The sequence below is a fragment of the Lontra canadensis genome, unplaced genomic scaffold, assembly GCF_010015895.1.
Source record: "Lontra canadensis isolate GAN:19392208 unplaced genomic scaffold, GSC_riverotter_1.0 scaffold109, whole genome shotgun sequence".
Classification (NCBI taxonomy): domain Eukaryota; kingdom Metazoa; phylum Chordata; class Mammalia; order Carnivora; family Mustelidae; genus Lontra; species Lontra canadensis.
In genome coordinates, this window is record NW_022631103.1 from 4798588 (window position 1) to 4818957 (window position 20370).

A 20370-nucleotide genomic window follows, 5' to 3' on the forward strand; every position below is an offset into this window, starting at 1 on the left:
TGATGGGTTTGGGGCCGAGAGTTAACTCCTCAGGCTGAAGGCAATCAGCTTTGCTTTAATCACCTTGGAATCCTTTTGTGGACAGTCTCAGGACAGAATTGCCCGAGAAATGTGAAATGTATCTGCCTGCCTGTTAAAACAGTCACAGTAGATGTAAAACCAAAAATAACCTGTTAAATCTGTTCAAAGTAAAAACTGGTTTAAAAAAACAAAAATCAAAAAACCAAATACAACATACATAGCACTTTAAAATTATCATGAAATGCCTCCCCAACTGAGAAATGGCATGTGCCTGTTAGCACAAACAATTTGTCAATACGCGTTGGTTGTTATGCCATTCACACACTCCTAGCTCTTTCTTCTAGACTTGTGGACTATCTACCTGAAGTACTGGAAATAGAAGTTTGCCATTTCGGAAGAAAGAAAAAAAAAATGCCACCAACACTCTCTTGGAAGCAAGGCAGAACTAGCTTCTTCATAGGGACTTCTGACCTCAGCTGCTGCACCTCGGGATGCTGTGAAGAGTTTAGTGTCATCCCAGAACTACAGCAATTAGAGAGGGTTACTGTATTGCTGGATGATAAATAAATGAGGCGAAAACTGTTCAGTTGTCTCCTGTCACACTGGGCTCTTTCTGCAAACCAGCCCTACAATGCCACCCTCTACCACAGCTCAGAGGCTCAGGGTTAGAAAGAAACATTGCAAGGGCATCTGGTAGCATCGTCTGCCCGAAGGCCCACCTCCCATGTGACTCCAACTCACCAGATCTCACATTTGATTTGGATTACACCCCTGCTGAGAACATCAAACCTCAAATGGAGGACCCAGGGGGGCTCAGCAAAAAGGTCACCAGATGCCATCTTAAAGGTCTGCCAGCCTTGGCAGCGACTCAGTGCCACCGATTTCCAACTGTGCGCCATCTAACAGGCCTCCAACCCTCTGGAGAAGACAGTCCTGAGTGTGCCAACGCAGTGAATGGGGATCTAATTTCAGTAAATGAAAGCATGTTCTTATTTGGAAGTAATAGCAGATAATCAACACAACCAGACTTTCCTTTTTGAAAAAGACAACAACCAAATAAAAATATAAAATGGGACTGGGGAGGGGAGCGCAGCTGAAAATCTCACCAAACTCCATGGGGATGCTGAAATGTGAAGTCTGTGTTAATGTAGCAAATGTTATTGTGATGAAGTGTGAGGCTTTTTTTTTTCCTTCTTCTCCTTCTTCTTCTTCTTTTTTTTATTCCAGAGAGCCATACCATATATAATTATCAAAGAAATTTAGTCTTCAGAAAGATTTTTAAAGTACTTTAACTCCCAAACCTATACCAGAATCATCTCTTCATCAATGATATAATATATATCATATAATATATAAGCTAACATTCTAAATGCTTTTCTGTGTCAGATACCACATATAAATTTACATAAATTCTTTCATGTTATCCTAATAATACTGAAAAGTAGATATTACTGTCTTTATTCTGCTGACAAAAAAATGGACGGTCAGAGAGGTTAAGTACATTACTCAAGGCCACCTTGTAAGTAGAGATCTTGGATTCACAGCTAGATCTGTGTGGATCTAAAGCATATGCCCCTTCCTCTGCATTACTCCTCAATTTTATACCCATAATATACAGACTGTCTGTTTTAAACAATAGGATTTTTATCCTCTTTTAAAGTGTTAATAAAGAAAACATATATAAAGCCCTCTAGTCTATCTTCCCAGCTAGACTTAAAGTCCCCTTCTGGAACACTTAAGTGGCTGACATTCAACTTTGGTTTGTAAACTTCGCAGGCGCAAGGAATTCATTATGTTCCCAAAGATATTTACAGCGTATCTCATTTCTTTCCTTAAAACATTGAGCCAAATTCTAAAATCAATGAAAATAACCAAAGTATACTTTTTCAGGGCAGAATAAAATAAAAGGGTTATTTTAGACACAGAATTAGCAACCCATCCAATCAACAATTGTTCTTTGGTAGGAAGTACTTTTAGCTCTTAGAAAGTGATACCCCAGCACACCTACTCCTTTGTGTCCTTCTTTCTTCACTTAAACACGCAGTTCTATAGCATTAGACATATATTTCCACCATGGATGTTTCCTTCTATCTGACTTGTCCTTCAGCTGTGCATTATTACTTTATTGGTCAATGTTGTATTGGCATCCAATGGACTATTTTGTCTTCAAGTTTATGAAAAAATAGTGTGATAACTGAAAAAAATAGAGGAGGTAAAAAGATCATAGAGGAATTTCAAACCAAATCTGCTTAAGGAGGATGGAAATGTTTCTATGAAGGTGTTGGCCAAGAGGAAGAGGCTAGAAAACAGGCAAAAACATTGGTGTGAGGTCTTGAAGGATTGCAATCTCAGAGACACAGGGTTGACCAAAATTGAAAGTGTGCTCCAAATTGCAAGTGGCAAGTGCAAGCTTAAAAAGGCAAAAACCACGAGATTATATAGCTTGTTTTGAAGGAATTATGATCTGTGCTGACAGAGTTAAACTAATAGACAAGTGGCTATTTAGTTAATAGATATTACATTGTATCTGTTTTAGTCCAAAGGTGAAGGATGTGTCTCAAGAGGTGGTGGAGATGCAATTGTCAAGTTGCAAATGACAAAAGTCAAAAGTCCAAAAATTGAAACAGGAGACAGTGCACAGGCCTTGCTTCCTCAATATCCTCCCCTCCCTGTTTTGAATGATTCTCTTAGTAATGCTTACTTCACTTTGGAATCTTCTTTCACCAAGGAATTGACATAAATGTAGTTGAAAGAGGAAATGAGAGGTAGAAAAATACTCCAGATTGGATGAAGTGCTTGGACTTGGAGAAAGTGACAGTGATTTCTAACCTTTGCACCTCAGACCACCTGAGGGGGTCATAATCATGCAGGGTGCTGGATAATAAAACACAAACTTGGATAACACCGAACTCACTGAATTGGAATTTCTGAAAACAGGACAAGAAAATGTGTATTCTTAGCAAACATGTCAAATGATTCTTGTGTACACTAAAGTTTGAGAAAGAACAGCATAGAGAAAGAAAAAGAAAGTCTTTCCCATAATTGTGCAAAATTTGCCTATAATTATAATCACTATTAGTATAGAAGTTGAGGACATGGACTATCTGTCTCATGGATCTGATTCTGAATCCTAGCTCCAAATGTCATTTCACTTTGGCAATTTATTTCACATCTCTAATTTTTAGTTTCTCCTCTGTGATGTTAGAAGAATAATCCTTATCAAAATATGATATATAAAATATTTAGCACAGAGCCTCGCTCAGCCTTTGACAAATGATAATTTTATCTTAGTCATAAAGTAGAGTGCTATCTCCTTTATAAACACCTCCCTCATCACCTGAGTACAGAAGGAGTGCTCTTTCATTTGGAATCTTGGAACTTTTTTTATTGATAGGCAAAACTAAAGTTCAAAAGATCAAAGTTTTGTAGTACATAAGAACTGAGGAAAATTTATTTAAATAGGTAAAAAGAGATGATGTAACCTAACTGACCACCTTGTAATTTACGAGTAACCGTGAATAGGAGTTCTAGAAGTCACTCTCTTTAAAAACCAATGCAGGTTAATCAGTATCAAAACCTGCTCTGATTAAGCACAATTCTTCAGAATCTGTTTCCTTCATTTTACAGAAACAAAACAAAACAAAACAAAACAAAAAACCCAAACTTGGTCTCATCATGATGTCCTCAGGTGGCTTATACCCAAGAGTTTTGCAGACTGTGCTGCCTTTAAATCTTTGAGCCAGTCTTTATCAGCTTGAAATTTAATGGCCTTTGCACAGCATTCTAGCCTTTTCTGCTTTTGCAAGTCTAAGCAAAGTGATTGTGCAACTGGCTCACCTTTCCCCCAATTATCTCAGTGCTTTAAGGCACAATTTCTGAGCCAGGACTTCTGTCCATATTGTGAGAGGATGTAGCACAAACAGTTCTTTCCCTAAACTACCCTCTGGATACATCCACACGGTCTATGGGAATGGGGAGTAATAATTATTGCTATGTTACTTTGTTTAATTAGTTGAACTAGGGGTATTGGGAGATCATTGATTTAAGAAGCATACTCTAGGGAAGGAGGAAAGAGATGAATGGATGAAGCACAGGATTTTTAGGGCAGGGAAAATACTTTGTTATGCTACTATAATGATGGATACTTACTACTATACATTTGCCCCATACCTTAGCATGAAGGACCCCAGGAACCGAACCCTAATGTAAACTACAGACTTCAGGGGATCATGCTGTGTCAATGTGAGTTCTTCAACGGTAACAAATGTATCACTTTGGTCGGGGCTGCAGATAATCGAGGAGAAGATGCAAAAATCCAGACAAAGGGTGTGTGTGTTATCTCTGTACCTTCCTCTCAATTTTGCTGTGAATCTAAAACTGCTCTAAAAAAGTTAAGTTCTAAAAAAAGTATACTATATAAATATAAATCTGTGATTTTTCAAAATTATAAGTGGTCAAACTAAATGTGGCAAGGTGTTACATTATCTCATTATAGAAAATTTCTACCTAGGCACACAGGAACTTGTTTTGTTTTGCTTTTAAACCAAACTAGGATTATGCCCTTTTATAATCTTTTAAAAGAATTTCCAGTCCATAATATAATGCTGATATCGTTACACATCGATACTTAGTCTCTGTGAGAACATTCTATATGTCTAACTAGTGTTTCATTGCATGCAGATACAAGAGTTTATTTAACTAGTCCTATTTTGTTGAACATTTACTGTTTCCCCAATGTTTACTCATTTAAATATTGCTGCCCTGTTGGACATGTTCCTTTGTGCTAGCTCCTTGCAGTCTTCCTTACCCCAGAAAGCTGATCTGTGTGGACTAAAGATCTCCTCTCATGCCTTCTGATTCTGGCTGGTTTTGGCCAATGTGTAGCCCTGGCAGAAGATGGCTCTGTCGTGCAACATTGCCTTAAGCTTCTTGTGTTTCTTGCTCAAAGGTCACTACATTTCTCTAAGCAGCCTAAGCTACAGAGTGTCTCTCCTCGGCAGCTTTGCCTCTGCTGGCTTGCAGTTCCTGCTACATTCATGCATTTCTCTTATTTTTATAAACAAACTCTTTCTGAATCATCCTCCTCTGAATTAGGTCATCTATTTCCTACTAGCGGGTTTGTACATTAATATGTAAATTTTTGAAACCAAACCATATATCCATCTATAATTGTTTCTACAGAAGTGGTTCATGGATAGAGCTGTTTTACGCCACAGTACATACACTTTTTTAAGGGTTTTATTGAAATTCTAGTTAGTTAACATATAGTGTGATATCGGTTTCAGTAGAATTTAGTGACTCATCACTTTAGGTACAACTCCCAGTGTTCATCACAAACTACATGTACTTTTAAGGCTTTTGATAAATATACTTAAAAGCCGATAGTGGGACGGCTGAGTGGCTCAGTGGGTTAAGCCTCTACCTTCGGCTCAGGTCATGATCTCGGGGTCCTGGGATCGAGCCCCACATTGGGCTCTCTGCTCGGTGGGGAGCCAACTTCCCCTCTCTCTCTTCCCCTCTCTCTCTTCCCCCTCTCTCTTCCCCTCTCTCCCTGCCTGTCTCTCTGCCTGCTTGTGATCCCTCTCTCTCTGTCAAATAAATAAATAAAAATCTTAAAAAAAAAAACAACCAATAGCATATGAGTACTCTTTTTCTAAATTCTTGTCAACCCTGGATATCTCCACTATAAAAATATTTCTGATTTTACTAGTAAAAATAATGTCCAGTTGCTGTTTAATTTTTTTTTTAGTCCCAGATTGAATCTCCCCCACCCCATCACACACACATATCTAGTGTTCATTTTTATTTCTTCTTTTGTGAATTGCCCATGTAGATCTGCCACTTTGTGAAATTGGGCTGCTCAACCTTTTCCTACTGATTTGCAGGAGTACCTCACACATTTAAGAGGATTAATTTTCCCCTGTCATAATCTTGTAAATAGTGTTTTGTTTTTTCTGTTTACTTTTTATTCCATTTTTTAAAATATAGGATTTCAAATGGTAAAATAACAACTTTTATTTCATAGTCTCAATAGTTAGGAATAATGGGCACCTATTTTTTTTTTTTTACAACACTGATTTGGCATTCCTTTACGTAATGCTATATACTCTTATTGTAGGTTTCATGCCTATGTCTTGCACCCCTTTGTAGGAGATTATAAAGAAACAGCTTTCTGCAGTAAAAAGGCATGAGACGTATGATTTTAACATAATACTCCATCGCTGTGAACTTGTGAAAATGGATATAATAGTGTATGCTCTGGTGTTGCTCTGTTTTAAGGAAAGATTGAGTTCATGGATATTAAAGTATGTAGATTATATAGCAAGAAAAGCAATTAAAAAAGATAAGACATTATGATCAGTTATTTCTTTTCAAAAAAGAATATATCACAAATTTTTATCCAGGTTTTATATAAAGGCTATAGTTGGTCATTGCTACAATCTCCTGCATGGATTACCATCATGACTCCCTAAATGATCTCTGTCTCTCTTTCCTCATGTCTCTTCCAACTTGTCCTCCACATAGCAGCCAGAACTATTCTTTATGGTGCTCCCAATTTTCCAATGGCTTCCCACTCTACATAGAACAAATTCTAAGTTCCTACCATGGTCCACACAGCCCGTGATCTGAGTCCTGCTGGCCTCTCTGACCTCATTTCCTATCCTCTCCCCCTTTGTGCACTCTGCTGCACCAACACTAGCTTCCTTGCTCCTCCTTAAATATGTCGCAAAGGCTTTCTATTCACTGTTCCCTCTGCCCACAATGCTCTTTTTCCAGGGATCTGCATGGTTTACTTTCTACCAGGATCATGGTGAACACCTGTGGTGTCACTTGGGACAGGTTGAACCTCCAGGGCATGATAGTGGCGGCTACATGGGTGCCCTCATCTCTGATTACTGTGCTTCTGGAAAACCACACACTCTTACTTTTTATGAAGTGAGCATAAGGCAGCCTTGTACAAAAAAATCTGTTTGGGCTCCAGGTGATCAATTTAGGTGCTGTTTGTAGCAGGTGCTGTGTACAGCAGTTGCTAGGAAAGCCAGATGTCTAATATTTAAAGAACTTGGGGCTGTGGGAAGTTGCAGCCTCTTCTTCTGAGGCAGGAGCAGGAAGAAGAAACTAGAACTGCTAGTTATATGGGAAGTTGGAATCTGGTGAACCATGCCCACCTGGATAAATTAGGACCAATCTTAGCCAGCTCACTGCTAACTAATAACTTGCTCAGAGGCCTTCTGGGAACAGCTTTTGTGACTCAACATCCCTTTTGATCCTCCTCTATTTTTCTTCATGGCACTATGCTCAGTTAAACAGTCATTATTCATATGTCTGCTATGTTGTCTCCCATCATTAGAAGTTTAGGTATTAGAAGTTTAGGTATATCATTTAGAAGTTTAGGTATACTGCTGTATTCCTAAGGCTTGGCACTCAGTAGGTGCTCAATTAATGCTTTTGGAAGGAATGATGATGGAATTCCATATATGCATTGATTTATAAAATGGTTAACATTAGTGCTTTTAAAAAGTTCAAGAAAGGGAAATAATAATGTATTAATATGAAGGGCTTTGAGGGACCAAAAAATGACAGACTATGCGTTCCAGGATAGTCATGTGGGAAAACACCAAAATTTTATATTTCTAGGCTATCAATATCAACACATATCATTACAAGTATTTGCTACCCTTTCCTATAAAAATTTGCAGCCGACTTCCCTTGTACATGACAATACTATACCAACAGCAGTGTAACTAGAACGAAGTGCTTTGGGTCATTGAATCTTGGCACTGGAAGGAACTAGAGAAGCCAGCTTTATTCACTGGAAGCATCTCTACTCACAGGAATTTCTTGAAATGGATCCAATTCCTTTTTTATTTAACAACTCAATCCCCAGATTCTGTAAATGATCCCCTATGCCACAATTCACACCCTGGATCTTCTATCATGCTATACCTTTAGCATCCACACTTCTAGTGTGGCAGGGTCCCTCCTAAAATATGGCATGCATGCAAATGGAGGTGCAGTATTGCACAGGGGACGTATCCAGTTCTGAATAATTGGGCCACCCGCATCCCTCTCTGTGGATGCTCTTGGCTCATGCTGAGCACAAACAGAAATGTAAAGGGGAAAACACTCCAATTTATCCTCTACTCTCTACGACTACCACATACAGCCAGTCACCAAATGTGTGTGGTTTTCCCCATACCAAACAATTCTTCAACACCAGCTGGGTATCCCTACAATTCCATTCAGTTCTGATGCTATCTACCTAATTTAGCACAGACCCCACAGGTTCAGGGCTCCATCCTACAAATCTGTCCCACCCCCTTCAGACATCAATCACAAGTCTAGATTGTTACCTGTGGTTCTGATAGACCCACTATAAAATAGGATTCTCACAACCCCACCTTGGGTTTGATGAATCTGCTAGAGCAGCTCACAGAACTCAGAACAGTTTACTTACCAGATTACTGATTATTATAAAGGGATATAATTTAGGAATAGCCAAATGGAAGTGATGCATAGGGCAAGGTATGTGGGAAGGGGTGTGGAGCATCTATGGCCCCTCCAGGCACACCACCCTCTCAGCACATAGATGTGTTCAGCAACCTGGAAACTCTCTAAACCTTATACAGTTGAGATTTTTAGGGAGGCTTCATCATGTAGTTATGCTTAATCATTAACTCAATCTCTAGCCCCTCTCCCCTTTCCAGAGGGTAGAGGGTAGAGCTGAAAGTTCTAAGTTTGTAATCATGGTTTGGTCTTTCTGGTGACCAGCCTCCATCCTTAGCTCTCCCAAGCTCTCCATCCCTATGGGAGTATCCTCAGGGGAGTGGAGACAGGAAATTCCAAGGATTTAGGGGCTTTGTGTCAGGAACCAGGGTTAAAGACCAAATATTAGACAAAAGATGCACCTGGTGCTCTTATCTCTTAGGAAACTGCAAGGGTTCTAAGAGCTCCATGTCAGGAATTGGAAACAGAGACTGACAGATAGATTTTCTAGTCTTTTGCAGCAAGTAAAACCCAAACTTTTATTCCATATGATCATTTACATGCACTCTTACCTGAAGACAGACTTTGCGTATATCTCCGTTGATTTCATTTTGTTGGTTTTAGCTTTTTCCTGCCAAGGCTTTTCAGCATTCCTCTAAGTAAACCTACATGTTTACTGAAGTGGTTTCAGTTATGGATTAAAAATGACTAAAAACAGGGTCCCACACGAATCCTCTCAGCCTCTCGGCCTCTAACACAGTATGTTGACATCAATTGTTCAGTCACTACCGTGTGAGCATAATATGGATTTAGTCAGTGTGTTGCCAACCTTAATGACCATCATTTTTGTTTTTGTTTTCACAGCGAATATATTTAATTCTTTGGCCTGCAATTCTGCCAGGGATTGCCCACCAGCTTCAAGTTTTGTGGTTTTATTACCCACTTTTATCTCCTTTTAGAAAATGGGAATATTTGTCTCCTGTCAGTTGGCATTATCTTGCTTTCCATGAGCTATCATCAAAGATGACTCCTCAGGGTCCCCTGGTAACATCTGCATGCAACTTTAGCAACGCGGGCCTTTAGACTTGGATTGAAAGCAACTAAGTATTGTCTTTCTAGATCTTTATTTTTCTTGGCATCCATTGTGCTCTAGTTCATTTATTAGGCTCTCAATATGTATCAGACTTTGTATTCAGTGCTGGGGTGCAGTTGTGCACACGGGATTTATAGTTCAATGGAGGAGCCAGAAATGCATAGGAAATCATCACAAAGTGTAACAGTCCCTTAACAGTGCTGTGGAAACCTATGGGGGAGGATGGGTAAATCTGGGGCTAGAGGTGGTGGCATCTCATTAGATCTGCATTTTAGGAAGATGATGCTGGCCATAGTTGAGAAGTGGGCATCTCAAACTGGAATGTTACACAGGAGACACTTGGGAATGAACAAAAATGCAAATTGTGATTCTACATCTAGCCAGTTCCCAGGTGAGGCTGATGCTGGTGGTCCATGGGTTACCCTCTAGGGAGCACGCCTTTATAAAGTGGATTAGAGAAAGAGAGAAAGAGCAGGTTGGAAGTCTGGTGGAGTGATCTGAGAGGCAAATGATGGTCGTGAATCTCAGGTACACTTGTTTTGCTCTTTATAGCCTGGAGATTGATCTCCTTTATAAAGAACTTGACTACTAAATGGGTATTGAGTATTTTCCTTTCATCTGTCAATAACTGTACAGGCTAAACTAAGAAAAGAGGAAAGGAGCTCGACTTCAGTCTTAGTTCTTAGTAACTGGCCTCCCTTTAAGCCCAATGGAGGTCTCAGTTGTTTCATCTGTAAAATGGGAGATTAGTTGTTATGGGCTAAATTGAATCCTAAAATTCATATGTTGAAGTCCTAACCCCATGGGCCTCAGAATATGACCTTATTTGGAAATAGGGTGATTGCAGATGTAGTTAGTTAAATTGAGGTCATACTAGAATAGGATGTACCCCCAAACCAATTGACTGGTATTCTTATAGAAAGGGGAAATTTGTTCACAGGCACAGATACAGGGAGACTGCCATGTGAATTTTAGAGTTATGCTGCCATGAGGCACAAAACTATCAGAAGAAGGGAGAGAGACCTATAAGCTCTCCTTCCTGGGCAGCTGTAGAGGGAGCACGGCTCTACCAACACCTTGACTTCAGACTTCTCACCTGCAGAACTGTGAGGCGATACATTTCTGTGTGGTCTAAGGCACCCCATGTGTGGAGCTTTGATACAGCAGTCCTAGCAGATTAATACCCTGATTGACACCATGAAGGTCACATTCAGGTCTGCCATCCTATTCCATCCTCTCCAAATATCCTACAGGAAGTCTGAACTAAACGTGGTTAGATGGGAAGATTTCTGTTTTTCATCCATTATTCATTTGTGATTTTTCTTTTTAGAGACTTCTTCCTTTTTTTTTTTTTTTTTTGGCTTTCACTTATGTTCCCTTTTTTTTTAAAACTCAAAAAACATTTATTTTTTTTCATTTAAGCAAGTACTTAGAACACATCAAACAAAGCAACATTTATTCTTTCTTCTCATCTTCTGGGGTGGGGTCTGTTGGGCTCCTCCGCTGTTATTCTCTAAGCCAGGGCTACTCTCACGGGTCCCTTCCTCAGTCATACTGTCTACCCCCTCCTGCCTGCTCTCCTTGTCATCAGGAGTGGATGTGTCTTCTTCACCATTCTGTTGTCTTTCTGGTGCTTCTTCAAGGTGTGTCTCCTCTGTCTCCACTGGGATGCTCTTGTTGGTCTTTTATATATATATATATATATATATATATATATATATATAATTTATTTATTTGACAGAGAGAGAGAGAGATTACAAGTAGGCAGAGAGGCAAGCAGAGAGAGGGGGGGAAGCAGGCTCCCTGCTGGGCAGAGCACCCGAAGCGGGGCTCGATCCCAGGACCCGGAAATCATGACCTGAGCGGAAGGTAGAGGCTTAACTCACTGAACCACCCAGGCACCCTCTTGTTGGTCTTTCTCCTCCTTGGTCTTACTCACAGCTTGCTCTCCCTCAGGAACCATGCTGACTGCGTTCAGTTTGCTCTGCGGCCTCTTTCTCCCTTTCCTCCTGTCTTTTACCAGCCCTTTCCTCTGCCTGTGCAATTTCAGCGGCAATTTTTTCCATATCCGTTCCACTTCAAACTACACAACCATTTAAGTTCATCGTTAAATGAATCTGTGCTTTCCAGAAATTTCCTCTTTTTCTGGTGTCATTCGTCCATTTAAAGAAGTTCAGCTTCTAGTTTTCACTGATGAACCATTAAATACTGGACGCATTGTTTAAGGACCTGCCTACTAGCTGTTGTGACAACTGATGGAACATTTGGCTCTACCCTCTCACTACAGATTTCACTGATGAGGTGGTGGTTTCTCTGGAAATGGGTGGTAGCCGTATGCTTCAGTGAAAAGTCATCATCATAGCCATCTGGATCTTCAGCAGGCTGGATGCTCATGTAAGATTCTCTTTTCCCCATGCGAGAGTCTCTGTTGACTTTCTTCCTCTAAAGCAGCTCCTGTATGACGTTTTGCATTTATGTAAGCAACGTATGCAGGGAGATTATGATAGCCCTTCATAGATTCATTGTACTCTATCTTTTCTGCTTCCTCTTCACTTAAATATTCTTGTTTTTCTTCATCAGTGAGATCTTGTCACGTACCACCAATAATCTTGCCAATTTCCCACAACTTTAGATCAGGGTTGGAAGATTTTACTTGATCCCAGACCTTTCTGCTGTACCTCATGTAGGCCATCAATGGCTCATCTGGTAGTTTGTGGGGGTTTGGAATCATAATACCAGAAGATGCCATGACCTGACTGTTGATGCCCAGGTTCCCTCCCAACCTCTAGTTGTTGCAGGCGAGATGACCGTATGGATTATATCCCACAAACCCTGGTGTGCTGGGCATTTGTGTTATAGGAGCTGGGGTGGGAGGTGAGGCATAAAATGGTCTTATTGACATTTTGAAAGATTATGTTCTCAGTTCCTTAAGAATGAGTCTGAGACACCACAGGCAGAAAAAGCCTCACTAATGTTTCATACATAGATATTTTACTAATGGACTCAACAGATTCAACCCATAGAAAAAGCCTTTTTGAGGCTCAGGCTGAAAGCTACAGAGGTAGACACATTTTGGGACACACATGACATGATAGTGGTGGGTTTGTTCTTACCTTGGCAACAAGAACCCTTTTGAGAATCATTTGTTTTTGAACCATACAGAAATATTTTAGCAAAGCATGTCAGGGGTCCTATGTCATTCCAGCAATAGCAACATCAAACCCAGAGAAAATAGAGATAAAGCAACCTATCTTGATATTTTTTTAAGCTTTTTTTTTTTTACCATTGTCACAGAAGAAATAGAACTTTGCCTTTTATTTCACAATTTATGTATATAATCTAATGTACACTTTTATTTCTTAGATTGTGAAGTTTAAAGAATAGAGAGAAAAAATAAAAGACACTTTTTTATAAGACAGAAAGAATTTTTCCTTCCATATTTAAAAGGACAAGGATCCTCCCCCAGAAAACTCTTTAGGAACATTAGATTCTGATCCTCCTGGAAAAAAATAAGGGATTTGGAACAAATAGGCTAAACAAAGAACCCTGGATGGGAATGGAATTAGTCTAGTAGTAATGTCAGCTTCTGGATGGGAGGAGAACTGAGCAGAGCATCCAAACAGATCCTAGTACGTTCCTTGTGAACCATGGGCCTTTGGTAGAAGATCTTATTATTATAATTATGATTATTATAAGGTCATATCACAGCATCTTAGTTATCTCATCTACAAAACAGAGGTAGACTGTGTCCCACACACAGAATATAAAAGGAATGGCAAGCATTCCATAGAATGAGATTTGATTTTTTTATTAAATGTCTCACATCCCTGGAAAGATATGCTTCAATCATAATAATAAAATCACGGATTGAGCATGTTGCATATACTACTAGACACTGAGAAGGGGTTTTGCCTACTTTTTCTCATTTGGTCTTCACAACAACCCTACTGGATATATGGGTTTTAGCCTTACTTGAGAGATGGTAGGATCTGAGGCCAGAGATATTAATTGTCTCAATGTCAAAAGGCCAGGAAAGCACAGAACCAGAATTCAAGTCCACATCTCTCAGCTCTGTAGGGATCTCAGATGCAGGACTCATGGGCTGCAAAACTTACTTCCTGTGTCAGGATAGACATTAATAATTGATTATAGCACTCACTTTGGAATTTCTCTAGTCTGACAACAGTGATGGTGGAGAGTTAAACCAATTTCCCCTGCTAAGCTTGTGCTCCCCAGCAGTGTTCTGGATGGCTTCATCTTCAGAGATTCTGATTTAGTAGGTCTTGGGTTGGACCCCAACTCTTTATTCTTAAGGATTTTCTTGATGTTTCTGATGACAGCCAGGTTTGATATCCACTACTTTCTGCAACTATGTTCTGTGAGGCCAGATCTTTTCTGCTTGTCTATTTGTTTGGTCTGCAGGTTTCTGAAATAAAGGCAAAAGCTATGGAAATAATCTCAGGCGGGAAAAGAAGCTATTGACCGCTGCTACTAATGGAATGGCTACTATATGAAAGATGGGTCTGGTGCCTTCCTTTTCTTTTGTGAACCACCAAAATGCTGGAAGAGAGACCTAGTCATACTCTTCTGTGCCAAGTATCTGGAGAATTTTAGAGATACCTGAGTGTCCTCCCTCAAATATGACTGTGATGAGCCTGAAGGGAAGAAAGACCTTTTAGCTATGTTCTGAGAAGCCTTCACTTGGAGGAGTATAGAATCTTAAGTGAAAATCTTATAATTTATGATTCCTTATTAATCCTACTCCTTTAATCCATAACAAATTGACTAACACTATTTCCCCCTCCCCCTCCAAATTCCTACTGTAGGAGATTATAAACGTGATGAGAAGCAGCAGCAATACCCCATTAATAGTTATAAATGTCTCAATGCTCATATTCCTCATCGATTTGAGAAATCTGCCTAAGTAATTCAAGCATAAGGGGAATTAAAAAGATGAAAAATATCAGGAAAACAGGGCTCATGGAAGTTATCAACACTATTTTATTTCTACTGATACTTCTTAATGACTTAATTTCCCATGGACAACATTTTAAAAATGTAAATTTCTAGATTAAGAAAAAAAGGCCCAGACTTCATTATCTTCCCAGCAAAGCAGATATTTGTCAAACAGTAAACTTACATCTTTGGCTTCTCCAAAAGGCACTGAAAGTATTTACTTCCAATGATTTTCACCACCTTTTTTTACCCTTAAAAATAAATAGTTGGGGTCTCATGCATTGCTTCTGATCCACGGAGAGTCTCCCAAATGGAAGGCATGCTTCTTCTCAAAGCCCTTTCAAATCCTTGGGTTGGAAAATAAGTACATGTTTCTTCCTCTTGATTTCCCATTAGTCGGTTTAGCATCCTTGTCAGTATTAACAAAAACAATAGCAGGACCAAATGCTTTACCTATCTTATCTCACTTGACATTCTTAATAAAGGCATAATAAGATATTCTTAACTACTGTTATCATTCTTGCTTTATAGTTGAGGGAACAGGCATAACGTAGTTATGTCACTTACTCAATAGCATAGAATCAGTAATGAGCAGAATTGGGAATCTCACTCAGGAGATCTGCAAAACAGGTCTACTGAGTCATTTGGAGACTCTACCTTCCTGACGCCAGATGGGATTCTCATGAGGTCAGAGAGGAAACCAGGGCTTTATTGGGTAATATGAAGATCTTATACTCAGCTCTCACTGCTCAGTTTCCCTGCTTACAAAACTGGGATAATTCCAGTTCTCCTTTCCGGGATTTAGGGTGAATCCAATAAGATAATGCATCCGAAGGAGTGTTGTGCATAGGAAAGAGGGATTTTTGTTGTTATTGTTGCTGTGTGTTTCTGCAATAATCTGGTGAATCTGAAGTTGAGATCCTGTACTAGATAAATACTATGTGCTTATACAGGTCTGAGGCCAAGGACAACTTAGAAGTTCTATATACCTGGCCCCAGGCTGATCACTCTCTTTCAGAGACTTTCCCAGACTGAAAGCTCTTCAGAGATCATTCTAATTCAAATGCTTTACAGATTGGTAAGCAAAGATCCAGAGAGGTATATCATTTGACCAAACTCACACAGCAAGTATGACTAGACCCGTTTCTAGTGCCCAGGTTTAAGGTAGACCAGCATTTTTCCCTGGACTCCAGCTTCACTTAGTGTGTGGTCTACAGGAAAGAAAGACGTGCTCTGAGCGGGTAGCCCTATCCAGTGGGACCTGCAGCCTCTTTGAAGCTGTCTGGAAATTTCAGGAACCACAATTTCTGACGGTGGGGTACCCTCTCTGCCCAGCAGTTGCACATCAGTCCTGAGTCCTTTCCTGAGATAGAACAGGGGTTTTGGCATTACTGCTGAGGCAAGCGTTTCCCCACTCAGGCAGCTCAGGGGTACTCTGACGGTGCTCTCCTAGGGATCAAGAGCTGCAGTGGCCTGCGGGGAACAGGACAGGTGATAGGAGCTCAGGAGTCAGGCCAATCACAGCACCCGCTCCTTCAACTGCTCCCTCCCAGGTTGCGAAGGATGCAGAGGCTGTTGCTAGGCAGGGACCAAGTTTCCATCCAGCTGTGCATGGCTGGGGGCCTCTCTGCCGCTGGCGCCTGAGTGCTCCAGCAGATAGGCAAAGAGTATCAGTGTTCTCAAATCTGTGCTTTGGAGCTTCTCCAAGACCTGTGAGCATCTTTCTTGAAGCTCATCTTGCTCACCTGTGTAGTCACACTTGTCCTGCTCTTTCCCTGAAGCTTGATTTTCCCTTGGTGAGATTGGCAAGTAATTGGAATCTTGCACTTGTCCTTTCAAATCCACTGTACGGCTTTGGATAAATACATTCTTTTCTCTGAAGTTCAATTTCCTTATCTGTAAAATGAGGAAAAGTAGATCCCACAGTGGGGCCAGACAGCTATTCTTACCTTATACATTAACAATTACCAGTAACATAATTTGATTTATATTTATTTATTTTTAAAAGAGATTTATTTATTTATTTATTTATTTATTTATTTATTTTTTGAGAGAGAGAAAGAGAGGCAGAGGCTGAGGAAGCAGCAGGCTCCCTGTGAGCAGAGAGCCTAATGCGGAACTCCGTCCCAGCACCCTAGGATCATGAGCTGAGCCGAAGGCAGACACTTAACCAATTGATCCACTCAGGCGCCCCTGTATTTTACAGATTAAACAAATAGAGCTCGGGGTGTTGACTAATTACCCAAGACCCCACCAAGCCAAAGGACAGAACCTAGGTTTGAATATATATATTCCTATACCTCCTGAATTTCCAGAAAATTTTTGTTATGTTTAAAGACTTCAACAAACATGGGTAAAGACACTTTAAATTGACTCCAAAATGTTGCTACTATTTCCAGCAGCAGCAGCAGCAGCAGTTCCAGCATCCATACTGCCTGCCTCTTGCTCTCTGGCTCCACTGTATGTGGTTCTGTATCATCTGTTGGCACGTGCAGCATGGTGATACACTCAGCTCCCCTTTAGGGGTTCTGTGCTATACAAAGTACCTCAGAGTAGAGGAAGCAGGGCAGCTTCCTTTTCCTCTTTCAGCCCAGGTTCACATTGTCCTCAGATTAGTCCTCCAAGGTACAATTCTGAGAAGCCTCCTCAAGTCCAATGTCTCAAAGGACTTCCACCAGTCACAGAGGTTGTCCGTGGTTTCAGTCTTCTTTGCCTTATCCTCAGGCTAGATCTCTAGTTTGATCTCCTGCTACTTCTCCCAGGCTTGCTATACTCCGTCCCACCCAGTCTACCAACTGGTTTGAATCTGCTTCTTATTTTTCTGTTTCTGTGCCTTTTTCATTCATTTCATTCATTCTGTGCCTCATTTTCATCCTATCTATACAGGACACTTCTGTTTACTCACTGTGACAGCCTGCCATCCATTCTGTAAGTTACATCTCAAATGGTCAAGAGTATGCTTCTGGGAGTCAGATACCTTGGGTTCAAATCCTAGCTGTGCTAGTTCAAAGTGATCTTTGGCAAATCACTTACAGTCTTTGTGCCTTAGGTTCCTCTTCTATGAAATGAGGATGCTTTTTTGTAAAGATTGAGTTATATAAGTAAGGCACTTAGAACAATGGCTGACACATAGTGGGCAATACAAATGTTTGCTATCATCATTATTACAATTATCTGTCCAGAAGCCAAGTCAGACCCCAGAAGCTGAAAATGGTTTCTCCCTTCTCTGTATAATCTGTGGTTTCTCTCTTTTATAAAATGTGTCTTTCTTTGCCTGATGGTATGACTATTTGTTTGCATTGGTTGCCATAACTTCCTGGACTATGCTTCTGGTACTTTGAATAATGGTCCCCAGACATCCATGTCCTAATCCTTAAAACCTGTTAATATTATCTTCTGTGGCAAAAGGGACTTTGCAGATGTGACTAAGAATCTTGAGATGAGATTTTCCTGGATTATCCAGGTGGGTCTTAAATATGATTGCAGGTGTCCTTAGAAGAGGGAGGCAGAGGGATATTTGACTATAGAAGAGGAAATAGGACACGTGACTGTGGAAGCAAGAGGTTAGAATGATTTAAAGAAGGGGTTTGGTCCAAGGAATGTAGGTGGCCTTCAGAAGCTAGACAAGGAAAAAAAAATTCTCCTCTGGAGGCTCCAGAAGGAACCAGACCCTGCTAATTCCTTGACTTCAGGCCAGTGAGAATGATTTTGGGCATCCAGCCTCCAAAACTCTGAGAGAATAAAGTTGTATTATCATGAACCGCCAAGTTTGTGATAACTGATTACAGCACCCATAGGAAATAACTGCAATGTTATTGAAGGACCCACTTCTTCAAAGAACTGACCACAGTCTATGACTTAAGTAGGCCAAACAGAGTTCTTATTGATGACCAATGTACAGGTGTTGGATGAAAAAGAGGCCTATCTGTTGGGGTCACTAAAGGTGAGGATAAGGTATTGTGGCTGTGGGAAGATATTTATATTAATACATCGATTTCTTTTCAGCAGATGAGGAGAAGCCAGATCAGAGCTGAAGAGCGGAGTCAGTGTGGGAAACGGATGAGAGCAAAGAGCCTGGATCCTGCTATGCCTGAAGCTAGAAAGATTCTAGAATTCCCAAACACAGAAGTGAAAAATTTCCCTCTAAGATATTTTGAGGTGAGATTTGTTAATCTTTACCCGAAGAGACCTCATGAATACAGAGATTTTCAGATTTCAGGTTACTAAGGTTCATATGTGGGGTGCAGTTAATTGATTCAATGCCATTCTAAGTTTCATTGTTAATTATGTGATGAAGCTTGAAGGAGTAAATGGATTTTGATCAAATCAGATATTCTACTAAAGACTCTCCTTTAATCTTATCTTGACTTACAGATTTTATAAATGCCAACTCGAAAAACAGTGACCTAGAGGGAGACTTTTCATTGTAGCTCTTCTGTCGGTTTGAAGGTATTCATTTGAAATGTGATATAATTTTTCAGACCAGAAGGAACCTCTGCTTTGCCGCTTCCAACCCAATGACCTTGAATAAGCAATTTCACTCTTATCTTTGAGGTGGAGACAAACAATAATTACCCTGAAGATTGCTATCAGGATTGGAGATAATATTCTTAGAGCCCCTTACCTGTAATAAGCTTTCATAAATTGCATTCTTGTTCATAACAATAGCAGCTAACATTTCGTGAATATTTATTATGTGCTAGACATTGTGCTAAAAGCTTTTCATTTGATATCTTCTTTGATCTTCACAACAATCTTATGAAATAAGGATTTAATATCCCCATTTTAGAGATGATGAATTTGAGGTTTAGAGAAGATAACTTGCTCAGAGGGAATGTAGCTAGGAAGACTCAGAGCTGCAAAAAAATTCAGGTGTGTCTGATTCTAGAAGTATCTTTATCATCACTACTCTATACCTCCTCTGGAAGTTTACCATTGTTGTTGTTGTTACTACTATTATTATTAAAGTTAATGTTTTCATTGGCACTGTTTTAAGGTTCTAGTTCCCTTTGAGAATGCAGATTTTCTGACAGAATTCATAAGGAGAAGTGGCCTCTTCTTATCTGGGATTTTCTACTTCACACTCTAGTTTATGAAATGACACAACCAGGAAACATCTCTCTGGAGATGTGGTTTATATTAAACAAGGCAAAACAAAAAGCTATGTAATAAATGTCTCTAGAAGATTAAATACTGTGGTTAAAACTTTCCTTGAATTCAACAGCTTTAGATTACAAGTCACCAGAGAAAGATTCCAGAGAAATGTCTTCCAAAAGAGTCCGCTCCCTCTTTCCCCAAAGAAAGATGAATAGTTGTAATAAGGAAACCAAAGAATGCTCCCTCCTAAAACTTCATGATTTTACATTTACCATCAAATAAAGTAAGGAAAAGGAGAAAAAAAAATTGTCTCCAATGTTTTGTTTTTGCCCATATAAGTCAAAGTAGAGCAAATTTATAAGCAGGAAGCAATAAAACTCTGCTTTTGGGGGGTGCCTGGGTGGCTCAGTTGGTTACGCGGTCGATTCCTGATTTTGGCTCTGTCATAATCTTCGGGTCCTGAGATTGAGACCCTGTGTCAGGCTTTGTGCTCAGTGCAGTCGGCTTGAGATTCTTTCTCACCTCTGCTCTGCACATCCCCCAACTCTAAAATAAATACAATCTTTTAAAAAGATTAAAAAATAAGACACTGCTTTTTTTAACAGTTTAATCATAGATCTATAAAAATGAAGGATTTTGCATTGAGGTCCCTGTTCAAAAATAGAGGGGACAGATATTGACATTAAACTGAGCTGTAGTGCAAAGAATTGGGGGCA

General features: G+C 39.9%; 1 protein-coding gene and 1 pseudogene across 1 annotated transcript in view; both read right to left on the bottom strand.

Moving 5' to 3' along the window:
• The window catches only part of CUNH1orf87 (chromosome unknown C1orf87 homolog), an 89320-nt gene extending 72265 nt beyond the window's left edge, over window positions 1-17055 (bottom strand). Inside the window, 2 exon segments of the mRNA XM_032839775.1 lie at window positions 14742-14797; window positions 16858-17055. Of these exon segments, the coding sequence (XP_032695666.1) occupies window positions 14742-14797; window positions 16858-17055 (254 nt within the window).
• On the bottom strand, window positions 11057-12503 carry LOC116856389 (annotated as a pseudogene).
• Window positions 17056-20370: the final 3315 nt, after the last annotated feature.